The sequence below is a fragment of the Geotrypetes seraphini genome, chromosome 3, assembly GCF_902459505.1.
Source record: "Geotrypetes seraphini chromosome 3, aGeoSer1.1, whole genome shotgun sequence".
Classification (NCBI taxonomy): Eukaryota; Metazoa; Chordata; class Amphibia; order Gymnophiona; family Dermophiidae; genus Geotrypetes; species Geotrypetes seraphini.
This window is the reverse complement of record NC_047086.1, coordinates 321,028,592-321,046,062: the sequence shown is the minus strand read 5'-3', so window position 1 is coordinate 321,046,062 and position 17,471 is coordinate 321,028,592. Positions and strand designations below refer to the sequence as shown.

The 17,471-nt window shown below is 42.2% G+C and overlaps 1 protein-coding gene across 1 annotated transcript in view; it reads left to right on the top strand.

Annotated features, from left to right (window-relative positions):
• The window catches only part of PYGB (glycogen phosphorylase B), a 152,311-nt gene that overhangs the window by 105,428 nt on the left and 29,412 nt on the right, over positions 1 to 17,471 (top strand). Inside the window, exons 12-14 of the mRNA XM_033938126.1 lie at positions 10,155 to 10,269; positions 14,547 to 14,648; positions 16,847 to 16,994. Coding sequence (XP_033794017.1) covers positions 10,155 to 10,269; positions 14,547 to 14,648; positions 16,847 to 16,994 — 365 coding nt within the window. The remainder of the gene's footprint in view (positions 1 to 10,154; positions 10,270 to 14,546; positions 14,649 to 16,846; positions 16,995 to 17,471) is intronic.

Here is a 17,471-nt window from a genome sequence, read left to right as displayed (position 1 = left end):
TTAAATAAATAACCTTACCCCACATTCTGCTCTGTCCTTATCCCTTCATTGTCCCCTCTTTGTTCCCTAAGCTTCCCTTATTCTACCCATACCCACCCTCCATTTTACTCTATCATTCTTCTTTCTTTTCATCCTGCCCCAGCCCTAACTCATTTCTCTTCCCATCTTTCCACCTAAACTCTCCCACCTATATTCTCAACCCCTCCCCTCTGTGCCCACTTTGTCCCCATTCCTTCTCTGCTGCGGAAGAAGAGAAGAAGGAAAGAAAGTTGAAAACACTGCAAACTTTAGAGAAACAAGAAAAAAAAAAAGACAATTGCAGACTGGGGTTTTATTGAATCCCTTGAAGCAGTGGCGTAACGAGGGTAGGTGGCAGCCCCCTTTGCCCTCCTCACCCCACACTGCTCCTTCCACACACCCAACTCCACACTCGTGCTCTCCCTTTCCCCTCCCCAAATACCTCTGTACATCTTCGCCTGCACGAGTGGCTTTTCCAGCATGCCATTCATAGCAGCATCGGGTTTCCTTCTGATGTCACTTCCTTGCCCCGTGACCTGGAAGTGATTCAGAGGCAAAACAGGCCAATAGGCAGGAGAAGTTGCTTGCGCCAGTGAAGATCTACAGAAGAATGGAGTGGGCTGGAGGGATGGCATGAGTGTGGTGTGGCGGAGCAGGGTAGAGAGGTGCCAGCGACTCCAACAAGACGGCACCCATGGCGATCCACACACCCCGCTCCCCCCTTGCTACACCACATTCTGGAAACAACTGAAAACCTACTTCTTTGAACATAAGAATTGCCGCTGCTGGGTCAGACCAGTTGTCCATTGTGCCCAGCAATCTGCTCACACAGTGGCCCTCTGGTGAAAAACCAGCGCCTTAACTGAGACTAGCCCAATGTATCCCCTCTTCTTTCTCCTCCTCTCTCTCTTCCCTGCCTCTTTCCTCTTCCTCTCACTTCTCTTTGTAAGTCACCTTGAGCCTGCATAGGTATGCGCGATGCAGAAATAAAAGATTAGATTAGATGGCCCTGACTGCTTGCCACTGTTTCCTGGGATGCCTTTTGAGCTACATCTCTTTGCCTTTCTCCTTCTGAATTCTCTTTTTGCCCCCCCACCCATTTCCTTTCCTCTTACATTCTCTGTTACCCCTCCTCCTTTATGCTTTACCCACTTGTCTTCTGTATATATTATATAGCACATTCCTGTAAATAAATAAATCAATCAATCTGATTGAAACTGAGCACATGAGTGGCATTAAACTGTGTTGGAACATGACTTTAAAATAAAACCCCTGTATATAATTTTTATACATCACCCATCTGGTTGTATGTGTAGGTGGCTGTCTTATTGCTATTACACCTGTGCATTTTGGCACATACGAATGTCTTTTTCATAAAACTGCTTAGCTGAGCTGTTTTATGAAGAGCACCACAGGCTAGCGCCATATGCTTAAAAACCTTTCTTCCAGTGAGAACATATTTATTTCATAAACAAACATTTCCTTCTGCCTCCTCATTCCTTTCACATGCAGATAAATATTCTGTAAATCTCTGGTCACATAAGGAGATCAAATAGCTCAATGTCATAAACGAAAAGCTGAAGTGATCCCGCCTTCACCCCATTGCATTCTTGGAGTTGTGGTTCCAGTTTGTCCTAAAAATGCAGGGTACAGTGGCTTAGCCTGCCTCTTAACGACAGTCTCACATTAGATATTGCACAGTGCTCCCCAGCCCCTCTTTTCCATTGAGAAATTTCAGACATCCAACCCATACATTCTCTTGATTAAAAATCATGAAAAGTTAGGCCCTAATACTATAATAGAGAAAGCTGTTCAGTCTCTGCTATGTTTTCACTGCAGAACTGGAGGCGGCTGAGCGAGAGACCAGCCACCTTATTCCTCTGGCCAGGGCCTCGAGTGCCTTTGGTTCCCGAGTGATGCGGTTTTTCACGTACCCCCTCTTACTTGGATCTCGGTGATCATACAATCTTACTTCTGCATCTTAAAGAAATTGGATTAAATAATACTATTCTTCAATAGTTCAATTCTTATTTTACTGATAGTACATATTCAGTGCATTTCAGATCAGAGACTTCTACCTACTTTACTTCAACTTCAGGAGCACCACAAGGTTCTATTCTGTCTCCCACTCTTCAATATATTTATCTCTTCTTATATTCCTGCAATCATTGGCCTTAACAGCTTTTGTCTGTGCTGATGATATTCACATTTTCTGTACTGTTGATTCTTTTAATCCTGCTGCAAAACCTCCCCTGAGGGGAGGTTTTGCAGCAGTTATATATTTTTCCTCCCTATACATTTTTGGGTTCTATTTTTGGATTCTTTTAATCCAACATGTATTACAATTATAAATAAGAATCTTAAAAATCTGACTACTTGGCTAACAGACAATAGGCTTACACTTCTCCCTCCGTATTTGCTGTGATAGAGGATTAACAGACCCGTGAATACAGAAAAACTTTTTCATATGCTATTCGCTGTTTTCTATTAAAAAACATCGTGGATATGGAGAAACCGCGAATAACATGGTGGGAGACCTGGCCTGTTTTTGAAGGAGAGGCAAAACACGGTGAAGAAAGTGCTGGGAATCAGTGATTTTCTTGGTAAACGTTTAGAATCAGCGATTTCTCTATGCAAGCTGATGTAATTTGGGGGGGGGAGCCAGCAAGCTAAAACACGCAAATAATTGAAACCGCGATTGCTGAAACCGCGAATACGGAGGGAGAAGTGTATTCTAAATCCAGAGAAATGTAAATCTCTTCTATTTAGCAAGGCCAAAAATTTAGTACTATCTACTCCAATTTTACTTGAAGGAATACCTATTCCTCAGGTAACCTCTACTAAAGTATTACGAGTTACTCTTGATAATAGCCTTACAATTACAACTCAAATTTCTACTGTGATACAGAGTACATTTTATAAATTTTGACTCATCCGCTCCATTCAAAATTTAATACATCCCTCTGCACTCAATGTACTAATTCATTCATTTGGACTACTATAATTCCCTTTATAAAGGCATTAGGATTAAAGATTGCAAACGCAATTAAATTTATTACTGATCATTGTAAATTTGATCATGTTACTCCTCTGCTAAAAGATGCTCATTGGCTACCTGTTTCCCATAGAATAATTTATAAAATATTATTACCATATTTCCCCATGTATAAGCTGCGGCCTATACATGGGTTTTACAATCCCCTGCAGTGGGTGCGGCTTCCTTATATGAGGCGGTCAATCTAAAGACATCGTAGATAAGCCGCCCCATTGGAAGATCAGCTACGGAGTCCCTCGTACCTTCAGCTTCCTCCTGGACGGCTGCTGGCTGCCTCCTGCCTCGTCGCGGCCAGCGGTGCAGGGCAGGAGTGATCTTTTCAGCATCCAGCCGGCCCCGCGCTGCTTCCTCAATGCCTGCGCCAGTAGAACTAGATGCTGAAAAGATCGCTCCTGTCCTGCACTGCTGGCTGGGATGAGGCAGGAGGCAGCCGGTGAATGTATTTACTGGGGGGGGGAGGGATGTATAGGCTGCCCCAGCCACTCCATTGTATAAGCCATTTTAGGTTTTAAAACGCTTAGATAAGCGGTACTAGTAACATGGGGCGGCTTATCTAAGAGTTTTAAAACCTAAATCGGCATTTCCTGCAGCCTATACATGGGGAAATACGGTACTGGTATTCAACATTTGAGTTGCAGATACCCCTTTATATTTAAGCTGGTTTCTAACTCCTATTAATGAAAATCATCTTATTGTTCCTTCTTTTCATCAAATAGTATCCAATACCTGTCATTGCGCTATTTTTTCTGTAATAGGCCCTGAATTATAACTTTTTTTCCCTTCGCAAATTGGACCAGCGCAACCAGGACTCCCTCTCCTATTGTACTTCTCCTCCTCGTCTCCCTTTCCTATACACTATTGTATTTCTCCCCAATAACTTTATGTTTAACCTCATAAGTACAATGTACCAATGTCATCGTTTATTGTCTTTGAATTTAAATGTATATCCCCTATTTTATAAAAATTTTAGAACTGTGCGCCGCTTAGAAGTGTGATAAGTGAGATAATCAATTTTAATAAATCTTGAAACTTGAATTTATTACCAACTCATTTAAGACTCCAAAAATCTTTACCGCAATATAAGAAAGATCTTAAAACACGTTTTTAAAGATGTTTTTACATAAATTCATCCAAATCACTGGCTGAGCATTTCGGATTAAGTTGTAAGTCTGAACCTTTTGTACTCCTCCCCCCTTTCCTATTTGAATTGTAGTTCATCCCTTTCTTTCCTCCACTGCCATGTAATGTCTTAACACTATTTATTATATTTTCTTTATTGTAAATGTAAGCCACTTAGACTTTTTATGATAGACGGGGATATCAACCTGAAATCAACTTGGGAACTTGAAAACTTGCACAACAAAAGTGGCAAAGAGCGGGCCTGGTGGAAGCCCAATGCCCCCCCCCCTTTGGCACTCCCAGCAGCCCAAATGCTCACGCTGCCCGTACCAGCCCAGCAAAAATCACCACATAAATTTTTCAACTTCTCGCAAATCCGGTTCAGCTGCCCCATGGCCCTCTCAATCCTAGGCAGCGATGCTGCAGCTCGGAGGCCTGGGGCATGATGAGTCAGGAAGCCAGCACGAAGCCCAGAATCAGCCCCAGGAGCACGCTGGAAGCCAAATACAGGCAAGACTTGCTCCCGGTTCCTCCCGCGTAGCTCGTCCTCCTGAGTGCGTTGCCATCAGTGGATTCAGTTCCTTTAGTGAATCCTTCTGAAGGCTTTTTTTTTTTTTGTCTTGTTTTAATTTGATTGGTTGGGTAAGTTCAGAAGTTCTGTCCAACAGACGTTGAAATATTGAAAGGTATTAATACTGAAACATATCTTTTCCAAAGGAAGGAAAACAGTAATACTGTGTGTGTGTTACATGCCATTGACTCATGTTTGAGTCCTAGTGACTGGATAAATTACAGATCTAAAAAGAAATCAGTTTTGTGTTAGTCCAGTAAGGTCCTCTAGCGTTATCCCCATGGTTATTTTCAATGTGTCCAGCCATTTGATTGCAGGTCACCCTCTTCGCCTGGTTCCTTCGATCTTCCCAAACATTATGTCCTTCTCCAGTGATGTCTCTCTTCCAATAATTCTCAATATAGACATTTAAAGGCTGGATTCTGCGACCAATGCCTGTATCAGCCAGCACCTCCAAAACTGGCACCGGTTGCGTGTCAATCATGCATTGGCGCCGGTTGCAGAATCACAGCCCTGTCAAACCTAGGCGCTAGAAATGTAGGCCAGGGTTCTGAAGACCTCTATTTCCGGCACCTATGAATTGCGGCTACGGAGGCGCCCAAGTATGCCTAAGGTCATTTCTGGCATTAGCCACACCTTCTTTAATCTTAGGCGCCTCTGTTGCTGTAATTAGGGCGCTGGTTTGAGAGGGGCCGGTAGGCGTCACAATTTTTTTTGTATTTGGGGCTTTTAAGGTAGGTTTGGTCACTTAAGTTAAGTGGCAGTGCAGCGCCTACCACCACCAAACTTGAAGCACTGTTTGTAGAAACAACCCCTAACTTTCTCCTCTACCATTTCCAGAGTGCAATAGAATTGGCTGTTTTTCTACAGAATAACTATGGGAACTAGAGCAGTGTTTTTCAACCTTTTTACACTTATGGACCAGCAGAAATAAAAGAATTATTCTGTGGACCGGCATCGGTCCGTGGACTGGCGGTTGAAGAACACGGGTCTAAGTCGTGGGCCAGACCCCGCCCATCTCTACCCAATCTCCACCCCAGACCCTGCCCCCATAATAGTACTAATTGCACCTTGCACGTCCCATGCCTCATCTGGAAGCCTTCCCTCTGACGTTGCAACGTCAGAGAGAAGGCTTCCGGTTCAGGCACAGGATGCCTGTAGGAGCCACTGCCCATGGCTTTGTGCACTGGATCAGTTAAGAAGAGGGAGCTGGCTCGAAGATAACGCCGCATCGATCGCACCGTGGACCGGCAGTTGAAGAACACTGTTTTGGGCCTGATGCACGTACTGGCCCTGTGGACCGGCAGGAAATTTCTATGGACTGGCACTGGTCCATGGACCGGTGGTTGAAGAACATTGAACTAGAGTCCCTAGTTAGCTAAGGAAAGCAGAGATTATCAGTAGTGGCAAATGCAGTGTGCTGCCACATCCATGAGCCAGTCACGTCATAGGTGAAGGGAGCAGGGTTGCCTCATCCCTCTGTGCTTTCTGGGTATTACTGTACTGTTTCAAGCATGTAGCTGTATGGGAGAGCGAAGGGATGAGGAGATAGGATTGCTAGAGGAGGAAAGAGGGCAGTGGTGTGCAGTGAGGACTTTCAGGGGATTCAGTGAATCCCCAGCTCTACTGCCCTGCTTTTTTATTTTTTGTTTACTTTTTGCTTGATACAGCTTGATTTGTTGATTAGGCAGCCTGCTCAACCAGTCCAACTGCATCAAACAAAAAGTAAACCAAAAATAAAAAAAAAAAGCAGGGCTCATGGGCTGGGGATTATCCAAACCCCCCTGAAGGCCCTGACTATACTGATCTGAATTTGATTGACTGAGCAGCATCTGCTTGTTGACTGCTCAACCAATAAAATTCAGAGCTGTGCCCTCAGGTCCTTTAGGGGGTGGAGTGAATCCCCTGAAGGCCCTGACCATACTGAAAGAGGGGCTCTTGAGGGTAGAATTTTATCAGGGGACAGGGTGAGAAAGAATTGCTGGGGATTTGCAGTAGAATTTCTGAGAGAGGAACTGGGACCAGGGGTTTGGGAATTGTATTGGGAGATTCTGAAAGTAGGTCAGGGGATTGGAAGGGATATTTGTGCAGAAGAGGAGGTGAAGGGATGGGGGAAGAGGCAGTAATTGAAAGAGTGGATCAGAGTTGTATGTAAAGGACTGAGTGAGTCAAGCATGTCTGAAAGGGAGGCTAGGGGAGAAAGAATGCATACTTGTGTACATTAGTAGAGTGCAGGGGTGAGAGGGGGTACATTACATTACATTAGAGATTTCTATTCCACCATTGCCTTGCGGTTCAAGGTGGATTACAAAAGAATTACAAAAAACATATTACAAGAAGAAGAAATCTGGTAATTTCTAGAAGAGATAAAGAGTAGATAAGGTTGCTTTGGGGAATCGGGAAGGTATTGGGAAGTGGGAAGGAGCTAGAGGTATTAAGTCGTTTGCAGGAATTTCTTGAAAAATAGAGTCTTTATTTCTTTTCTGAATGTTTTGTAGTCTGGGGTCATAATCAGTAGTAGGGTACCTAGAATGAAGAGAAAGAATTGGAGGTGAACAGGTTAAAGGAAAAAGAGAGTACCAGAGTAGGGATGTGAAGGTAAACAGGACTGAAGTTTGAAGATTAATACATCCCTCTTTCTTCTCTAGAATCCTCAAACTGCCCATCATCCCAGAACCTTTCTCCAAAACTCTTCCCTTCTCCCTATCCTTGTTTCTGTATTTCTTCCCCCATGCCCTAATCTTAGTCTGCACCCTGAGCTTGCAAATTCAAGTCCAACACTGTTCCTTGTAACCCTAGGCAACTTGCTTAACATTCCATTGCCTCAGGGGCATTAGTCAGGAGAAATACTTGAGTATCTGAATGTAAACCACATGGGCTATAAGTTAGGCCTATAAATAATTAAATAAATAATCATCTATGGCTTCCTCTTTCTTCCTCATCCTTGATCCTCTCACTCCCCTATCTCCATCTTTGATTTCTGCTTTCTTTCCTCTGTTACACACATGCTTAAGGTCCCTCATCCTTAAAACTCCCAAAAGAACAAAAGACTGAAATTAATAAAACTACTTTATTATGCAAATATTAATGCATATTATTTAATATTCAAAATGATCTACTACAGGAACATAGGGGCTATGTCAATGACAAAAACTTCACTACAGTCCGTAAAGCTGATGGTGTTACATAGTAGCTTGGTAAATAACATAAGAATAGCCCTAACATAGTAGATGATGGTCCATCCAGTCTGCCCAACCTGATTTTTTTTTCTTCTTCTTAGCTATTTCTGGGCAAGAATCCAAAGCTCTGCCCAGTACTGTGCTTAAGTTCCAACTACTGAAGTCTCCGTCAAAGCTCACTTCAACCCATCTACACCCTCCCAGCCATTGAAGCCCTCCCCAGCCCATCCTCAACCAAACGGCCATGTACCGACATAGACCGTGCAAGTCTGCCCGGTACTGGCCTTATATTGGGTCAGACCAATGGTCCATCTAGCCCAGCATCCTGTTTCCACAGTGGCCAATTCAGGAAAGACCAATCAGCCAATCTGGCTTGTCCAGTTAGTTCTATCTATACTGCCAAAGATATATCTTGTCTATCAGCCTTAGAGCATAACCCCTTGTCATAACCCCTTGTAAGACATTTCTACGTATCCAGGATAGTTTTTGTCATCTTCCATATTTATGCTCTTTAAAGTCTCCTGCACACAGGGCCGATGCAAAAATACTGTGTGCCCTAACTTTCAGCTTTATCACCACCCCCAATTAATAATAGTAATAATAACTTTATTTTTGTATACCGCAATACCACAAGCAGTTCAGAGCGGTTTACAGATGAAGAGACGGTATACAGACAGCGATGTTACAGAAAAGGACTTTCAAATTATATTAGCATGCCAAGAGTAGTTAAGATTTATCCAGAAGCATTTCAAAGATACAGCAAGGCAGGAAAGGAGTCAGAGAAATTTATCAAAGAGATAGGTTTTGATTGATTTCCTGAAGGTTTGGTAGGAGGGTGCATTTGAAATGAAGGTGGTTAGAAATTTATTCCATTTGCCTGCTTGGAATAATAGTGATCTCTCAAGGAATCTCTTGTAGATACAGCCCTTCAAGGATGGAAAAGCAAACAGATAGGCACTATGTGTGCAAGTGGTGCCTGGAAATTCAAAATGGTGCGACAGGTAGATTGGGGATGAACCAGTTATGGTTTTGAAGCAGAGGCAGGCAAACTTGAAAATAACCCTTGCTTCCATCGACAATTAACTGTGAGGCCCCTAATCTGGCCCCCTGCAAGACATCATACTTTTATTATAAAATATTAAATTTCGAGCTGTGTGTATGAGGACAATTTCCCAAAGTCATTTACCCAGGTAAAGGGAATGTTTGAAAATTTCCCACTCTTCTTGCAGGCAAAAGTATGCATTGAGGGTTCTTTGAGTTTGTGCTGCTGTCGGGATTTATTGTTCTGCTTTGACTGCAGCTTCTCTCTTTGCTGCTCCCTAGAAACCGCTGCTCTAGGTGACTTCCTATTCTTGCCTAACGGTTTGGCCAGTCTGCCTGCACATCCTGCCTGAAAAACCTCGTTACATGAGTTCACCAAGACTAGTTATTACTGTCCTTGCAGCATCCCTGAAGTCACAGCTACTACTTAATTCATATTATTGTCTGTTTTGCGGGCACTGACACTCTTAATATATGACGAGATGGCACCTGAAGTTCCAGCTGCCTAAAGCAGTTGCAATGGTGGGGATGTTTCTAATAACACTTTATTTTTATTATGCAAAACCTTTTGTTGTATTAATTGACCAAAGGAAAATGCTGTTTCTGATTTTAATTGTATGTATGTAGTAATGCACTTTGTTTTGTTCTTGAATTAGGGTGTGGGAGGGAAATGTTTTATAGTATTTCTTTGATTATTTGTAAGTGCTGTCTCGAAGTCAATTGTATGTATATTTTAGTGCACTGTTTTCGAATGGAAAATTAATAAAGATTTATTTTAAAAAATTAAGAGAGAAACAGCAATGGATAAAAAGCGGTGCCTTTGATTGCATCATTAGAGTAGAGTAGGAACATGCAAGCAGAGGTTACGCATTGGAATTGGCGTGGGGTTGTACAAGTTGTGGGGATTATACAAACTGGGATTATACGAGTGCGGGGGTGGGCGTGTAGCTTAGTTAGTGGAGTGGGGCATGGGGGGCAAATAGCTGGGAGGGGGAAATAGCTAGGGCTCGGGCTGTTAGATAATTCGGTAGCAAACCATACAACACTTTGTAGCAAAAGCAACCAAATTTAAAAATAACCCCCGCTTCCAGTGGGAGAAAAGGTAAGGCGTTGCATGTTCAATTCTACCCAGCTTTGTTCTAATGGAACTCCCGCTTTCTTTCTATTTCAGCTTTAAGGATTTCTATGAAATAGAACCAGAGAAGTTCCAGAACAAGACAAATGGTATCACTCCAAGACGTTGGCTCCTGCTCTGCAACCCTGGGCTGGCAGAAACAATAGCTGAGGTACTTGAGCCAGACAGCGTTACAGAATTTATGCACAGTGCAAATATTTTTGTTCCATTGTAAAAGGCACATAACGCTGTATTTCTAATGAAATCTTAGAGTCAATATTTAGCAGGAAGGTCACTATAGATTTGTAGTCACCCTAGCTATATAAGCTGGACCGCTTATCCTTTAGGAATGCTATTTATACAGTTCACTTATATGGATAACATTTTCTGGCTATTGGTTGAATGTTTGTACCCGCGACCCCTTTTTAATTCTTTTTATTAGTTTATATGGACAAAATTTATCCATTCACCAGTGGCCAATTTTAAAAGCAAAGCACGGATGCTGATTACAAAAGCGCTTTTTTATACTGACTTGTTGGTTTTTATTTCCCACATACAGGACCAGATTTAAGAATTGGCTACAAGCAGGGTGCCAAGCTGAAATACATAAAAATGTCCAAGGCATTATTTAAACATTGTGATCAGCATTGGTTTTCAGTGACCACTGTGATGCTTAAATTATACATATCCAAATAACTTAAAACCAATAACCTTAAAAATAATTCACCAAGGGTGTATATAGTCACACGTGACCCTAAAATAAAACCAAATAATATGTAAAATACAAATAACCCAACAAGGGCCGTATTTTCATATGATCCTTGGTTGTCTTCATAATAAAAACATAAAAGTCACAAAAAATCCAAGTAGTTAATAGGCTACAAACAAACAGCGCTACACAGCACACAAGCCTCCCATAACATGACATCGGCCTACATTAGAGGCTTGATTTGAAACTGTTAGATCCCTTTTTTGGGATTATTACATTAAATTATACATCAGAAAGCACTTCATAACTTTATTCCTTTCATTTCAAGGGCCCTTTTTACTAAAAGATGTACAAGTTTTTGCAGCTGTACATTATTTGCAGAATTTAACATGCAGTAACAGCAAAGTCTCTGTGGCACGCCTGGCCTCTTTCTGTACAGTTACTGCAAAGAAAAAATATTGACCACACATACAGTAGCGTAGTGACAGGGGGGGATGGGCGATCGTGCCATCTTGATGGGGGCACTGGCAACTCTAGTCCTCCTCTCACCCACCCACTCCTTCCTAGTCTTCTGCCACACATGCACCATTACTTCCCCTCCACTGTACCGCTATCTCTTCGCTCACATGCGCTCTAACCTGTTGCTCGCGCCAGCCTTGGCTTTCCCTCTGATGCCACTTCTGGATCCCGTGGCTAGGAAGTGATGTCAGAGGGAGAGCCGACACCGGTGGGGGCAGCAAGTTGGAGATGTTGCTCATGCTGGGGAAGTTAGGTACAGGGGAAGGGGCGCATGCGCGCATGCTGGGGAAGAAGCGTAGGGGGGCAGAGAAGAAGGCGGGCAGCCCCGGGCACCTCCCACCCTCTCTACGCCACTGCTCACATAACTGAATTGAAAATAATGCGGATGCCTTAGGCCCTGATTCTGTAAACAGCACCTAAAATATAGGTGCCGAGCAACGCAGCACATAGTTGCTGTCAGTCTTGAGTTAGGCACCATTTACAGAATTGTGTCTAGCAGTACCTAATTTGAACTTAGGCAGCGATAGGCATCAAAATCATAGACGCCCCCTGTTTACACCAATGTTTTCTTGCCCTAAATACAGCTGCCTAAGTCCAATTTAGGCATCTACACGCAAAACATGCCCAAGACCTGTGCACGATCCACACCTAACCATGTCCACGATCCACACATAACCATGCCTGTTCTCTCGTAGACGCCTAAGTCTAGACACCTACCATCTTATTTAATTGCAATTTTCAATTAATGGCACCAATTAAGCCTAAATGAATAATTAACTCCCGCTTTTACTAATGCATAGCGTGGGTTTTAGTGCCGGCATCAGCGGTAACTGCTTTGATGCTCATAGAATTCCTATAAGCGTCGGAACAGTTACCGCCGCTGCAGGCGCCAAAACCCAGCTATGCGTTAGTAAAAGAGGGGGTAAGTTAGGTGTCTCAATCGGCTATGCATGCTGATCTAGGCACTTACTGTATTTTTCAGTCTATAAGACGCACCTGACCATAAAACGCACCTACGTGTAGGAGGAGGAAAAACCAAGAAAAAAAATTTGGTTCAGAGTTTTTTTTCTTGGCTTTCCTCCTCTGCATGTAGGTGTGTCTGGTGCATCTGGTGCTGGGAAGCCTGCAGCCCCCCGGTATCTTTTTTTAACAGGCGGTGGTCCATATGGTCTCCTGCTGGATGGCAACTTTTCTCACTGTAGAGCGGCACATAAGGCAGGAGTGCAACCTTTGTGCTTCCTGCCTGGTCCCACGCTGCTCCATGATTGGCTGCCAACAGTCACGCTCCTGCCTTATGCGCCGCTCTGCAGCGAGAAAGGCTGCCGTTCAATAGGAGAATACGCAGGACCACCGCCTGTTAAAAAAAGGTACCGGGGGCGGGGGGAGGTGTATTTGCTCCATAAGATGCACCCACATTTCCATCCCCTTTTTGGGGGTAGAAAAAGTGCATCTTATGGAGCAAAAAATATGGTAATTTTAGGTATCTTTTATAGAATCAGGGCCTTAGTGGTTATATATACAGTGGTGCCTCGCATAACGGACGCCTCGCACAGCGAACGCTGCGCACAACGAACTTTTTGTCGTGCTCCCCACAACGAACTTCGTTTCACACAACGAAGTCGCCCGAGGGGCCCGGGGGGGGGGGCGGAACTACTCTCGCCGAAGCCGGGAACAGCAGCACCCATGCAGAGAAGGAGAAGACGGCGTGTAGGGGACTCCAGTAAATGCAGAGCAGCAGCTGTGGCAATCAAAAAAAGAGGAGGTCTGCTGTTAAGGTGGACCAGGGTCCTGGAAAATTCGTGAAATCCTGCAATATTACCAGGATCTCAATACAAGTCCATGAGGATCCTGGAGATCCTGCAAATCCTGGTTTTACCCAGACCCGATTCTCTGGTCCTATCTTACGAGACCTGACCCATTTACAGCAAGTTAAGCCATGTTTAAGCTAACGAAAAAAAATCCAGAAAACATCAAAAGATTATTTCCTTTTTAACAAATAGTAATACTGTACCATGAAATACTGTTCCATCATCTCCCTCCACCTTACCCTGGATGCCGAGTTCTCCGGCCCTCTTTCTCGGCCAGCCGCACGCTTTCAGGGAGCAGCGCACGCGCGCATGCTCTGTTGCTCAATCTTCTCCTCTGACGCAACCGGAAACCGGAAGTTGCAGGAGAGTAGAACATTGACCAACTCCAGCAGCTGCGCGTGCACAGCTTTCTGGAAGCGTGCGGCTGGGTGAGGGAGAGGGCCGGCAGACTCCGCATACAAGGTGAGGTGGAGGGAGGGAAATGTAGGGCTGCAGAACGAATTATTGTGTTTTAAATGTATTCTTATGGGAAAACAGGGCTGCAGAACGAATTATTGTGTTTTAAATGTATTCTTATGGGAAAACGCGTTTCACACAACGAACGTTTCACATAACAAACTTGCTCCTGGAACGGATTAAGTTCGTTGTGTGAGGCACCACTGTATTAAAAAGTTTAATATACTGCAAATACAAAATAATGACCAAAGCAGTTTATAATATTTAAAAAATCAATAGACTTATAAAACAGTTAGAAAAGAGCTCCACTTTAAATAGGAAAGAAGACAATCTTTCATACAAGAGAAAGACTATGACATAGCAAAACAAAAAAACAGAAGAGACCATCACATCAAGGCAGTTGGACACCTGCCAGCAGCTCATTTAGTCAAATCAATAGATCGGGGGCCACAAATTCAGTGATTACTGTATAATGAGTGATTAAAGAGACTATAGCAAATCTGGTGCAGAATCACTCCAAGATAATCAATAGTAGTTCATAAAAATGATATCAACTTATAGTGAAACCGTGCTCAGAGACATGGAGGTGAAAACAAGGGGCAATCCCCTGAACTATCACCTCACCACCCAATCATCGCATATTCAATATATTTTCAGTTGATATTTTGAAAATCTTCATTTAGCTGTGTGCCTACAGGTCAATGCTGGCTCTGGCTCTTGAGGACCGGAATTGCCTACCCCTGGTCTAATCCAACCCTGTCCTATTCAGTTGGAATCTAAATGATAACGGGCATCCAAACACCAGCATTTCTTATTCTTCTCAAGAATTGATGCCTAGTAAAAAAACACACATTTATTTTGGTGATTTTTGGATAACAACAAATTAATCCTATCTGTGAAGGTAAAACTGTGCTGTCAAACATAGGCATAATTAAGAGTTCTGCTCTGCTTCCATAGAGAATTGGAGAAGAATTTGTGACAGATCTAAGTAAACTGAAGAAATTGCTGGATTTTGTTCAAGATGAGGCCTTCATTCGGGATGTAGCTAAAGTCAAGCAGGTAACGTTTATACGAAATAAGCTGTGGTAGGACGTTCTTTGTTTATTCCAGTATGCTCTGTAACCTCTGATTAGGATTTTCTTGGATGTCATCATATATTGTAACATAAAGAATGACAGGAATCTGGAAGCCAAGTGCTGACCATGGTCAATGCATCAGAGAGTTTAATTTAGCTTCTAAATGGCTTTGAGGATGAATCCCACCATGGCAAGTAAAGTAATCCATAACAGTCTGATTGGTGAGGCATCACTAAGGAAAAATACCTCAATATTTTCAGCAATTCTTGTGAATGGAAACCACTGTACTGTAGTAACTATACTGGTTCAATAAAGTCACCCAGTGGCCTGTATTCTATTTTAAATGCCAGCAACGGCATTAAAAATATATATAACACCACTATCCAGATAGGCTGTAGTGCTGAATAAGTGGAAAATTGGAAAATAGTTTCAAGAGTAATTAATGTTTGACAAATTGGGTCGCGCATCGACCACTCACCAAAATATCAAACTGATATAAATAAATTTCTATAAATTTAGTGAGAAGACCTCAGTGTAGATTGAAAAGCCAGGCAAACGTAAAACGTTTAATACTTCAACCTGTGTGTAGGTCAGGGGTAGGCAATTCCGGTCCTTGAGAGCCGGCGCCAGGTCAGGTTTTCAAGATATCCACAATGAATATGTATGAGATGGATTTGCATGCACTGCCTCCTTGAGATGCAAATCTATCTCATGCATATTTATTGTGGATATCCTGAAAACCTGACCTGGCTCCAGCTCTCGAGGACTGGAATTGCCTACCCCTGGTGTAGGTCAAAGCCCAAACACTACACCATCATAAAGTCTTCTATTGTGCATATAATGTGAATAGTGCAAAACACACATAAATAACATCAAGTGAAAAAATGTGCGATCCAAGTTTGAAAAACAATTACTGCACAGCCCTACCAAATTCAAGGAAAGGACTTATCTCAATGTAAAGCACCAGAGATGAGCCATGAAACTATGGTTCCACCATTACCTTTTGCAGATGGACAGCAATATGAACTGAAATAGCCAACATGTCTGGAAATGTCCAGCCATCTTCAATTGTAATCCACTTAGAACTGCAAGGTACAGGCGGAATAGAAGTCTCTAATGTAATGTAATGTAATGTTTCCTTTAGAACAATTGACCCATTGTTTTCCAAACATACCATTAATATTTTACTTAGTTTTAGCAAAACCAAAGGGGCAGAAACTGGAATACAATGTTGTGAAATGTCTATTAAAAAGATAAAATCAAGGTAAGTACATCCACTGTGGGAAGCAGCTGACACAATCGAAAGTAATAGACCCAACACAGTCTGTGTTTCAGCTTACACAAGCCTTCCTCAGGGGTCCTAGGAATGTGAGAAGGTATTAATATTAAAGGTCTCGCTATGAAGGACTGTTAGAAATATATTTGTATATTTTTGATTAAATATGAATGGAATGGGTGAGTGGAAAGGGAATAAACTTATGTATCTGAATATACTAAGAAAATTCAAGTGATGTATTTAATCTTAAATGTTTTATTAATTATACACTTGATATAAGTTATAAAAATGAATAAAGAATTATAAAAAAAGAAAAATGGTGCTATCTGGTGAAATACTTGGGTCTTAAAAAAAATTAGTGAAGCTGCAATAGCATAGGTTTAATGATGTGGTGGTAAAACACCAGATGTGAAGAAAAAGGATATCTTTTACTAAATATTTCATTTAGGCCCTCTTTTACAAAGGCGCGCTAAGTGTTTTAGCGGGCGCTAAATCAAAAAGTGCGCTGCTAACACATCCATAGGATAACATGCACGTGTTAGCGTTTAGCGCGCGATATTTATCGCACGCTAAAAAGCATAGCGCACCTTTGTAAAAGAGGGGGATAGTGTTTTTCTTTCCATTAAATATTCTTATATAACGTTCACTAAATAATTGATGACAAAAATCACCCAAAACTTGGGGGGGAGGGGTGTTGTCATCATTTTCAAAATGATATGAAATGATCTAGGATATTTGGTTGACAATTCCTATGTTTTCTAGATAAATGTACTTGCCTAGTTCTCAGTTGATGGCCAGTTTTCAGCAGACCCTAAAGTTAAGCTTCCTATTAAAAAAATCAGCTGGTTAGAAAGGAAGGATAAAAAGTTGCTTCTTTGTTTCATCCTTTTCTGTTTTTTTTCCAGGAAAATAAGATGAAGTTTTCTGCTTATTTAGAGAATGAGTATAAAGTGAAAATAAATCCGTCTTCCATGTTTGATGTGCAAGTGAAAAGAATTCATGAGTACAAGAGGCAGCTGCTGAACTGTTTACATATCATCACACTCTATAACCGTAAGCCTCTACTCTCTAACGCTCTTGAATTGACAGTGATGCAGGCAGACGAAACAATAAACCTCACAGAAAACTATGAAAAAAGGAGCACAAGTTATTTCTTCCAGCTAAGATTAATCGAAGGCACATAGGCTGGTGAATTCAATATATGTTCCCTTGTTCCCTGGTCAACAGCTCATATCTCTCATTCATTGACATCTCATTTATTTTTTAACCTCTTATCTATGATCTTCATCATATTCTTCCATTAAGCAATGACAATTTTCTATTTTTTTATATCTCACTCTCCCTTAACTATCTGATGCTTACCCTAGTCCCCAACCAGTTGTCTCCCCTTATTCCTCTATACTTTCCCTGTCTTTTTATCTCACTGCCTCTCCCACTCCCCTATGGCTCTATCACTTCCCTTCCCCATGCTCTTTTTTTCCATGTCCAAGTCCTTTTCTGCTCCATTTGTCATCCTCACTCTCATTTCTT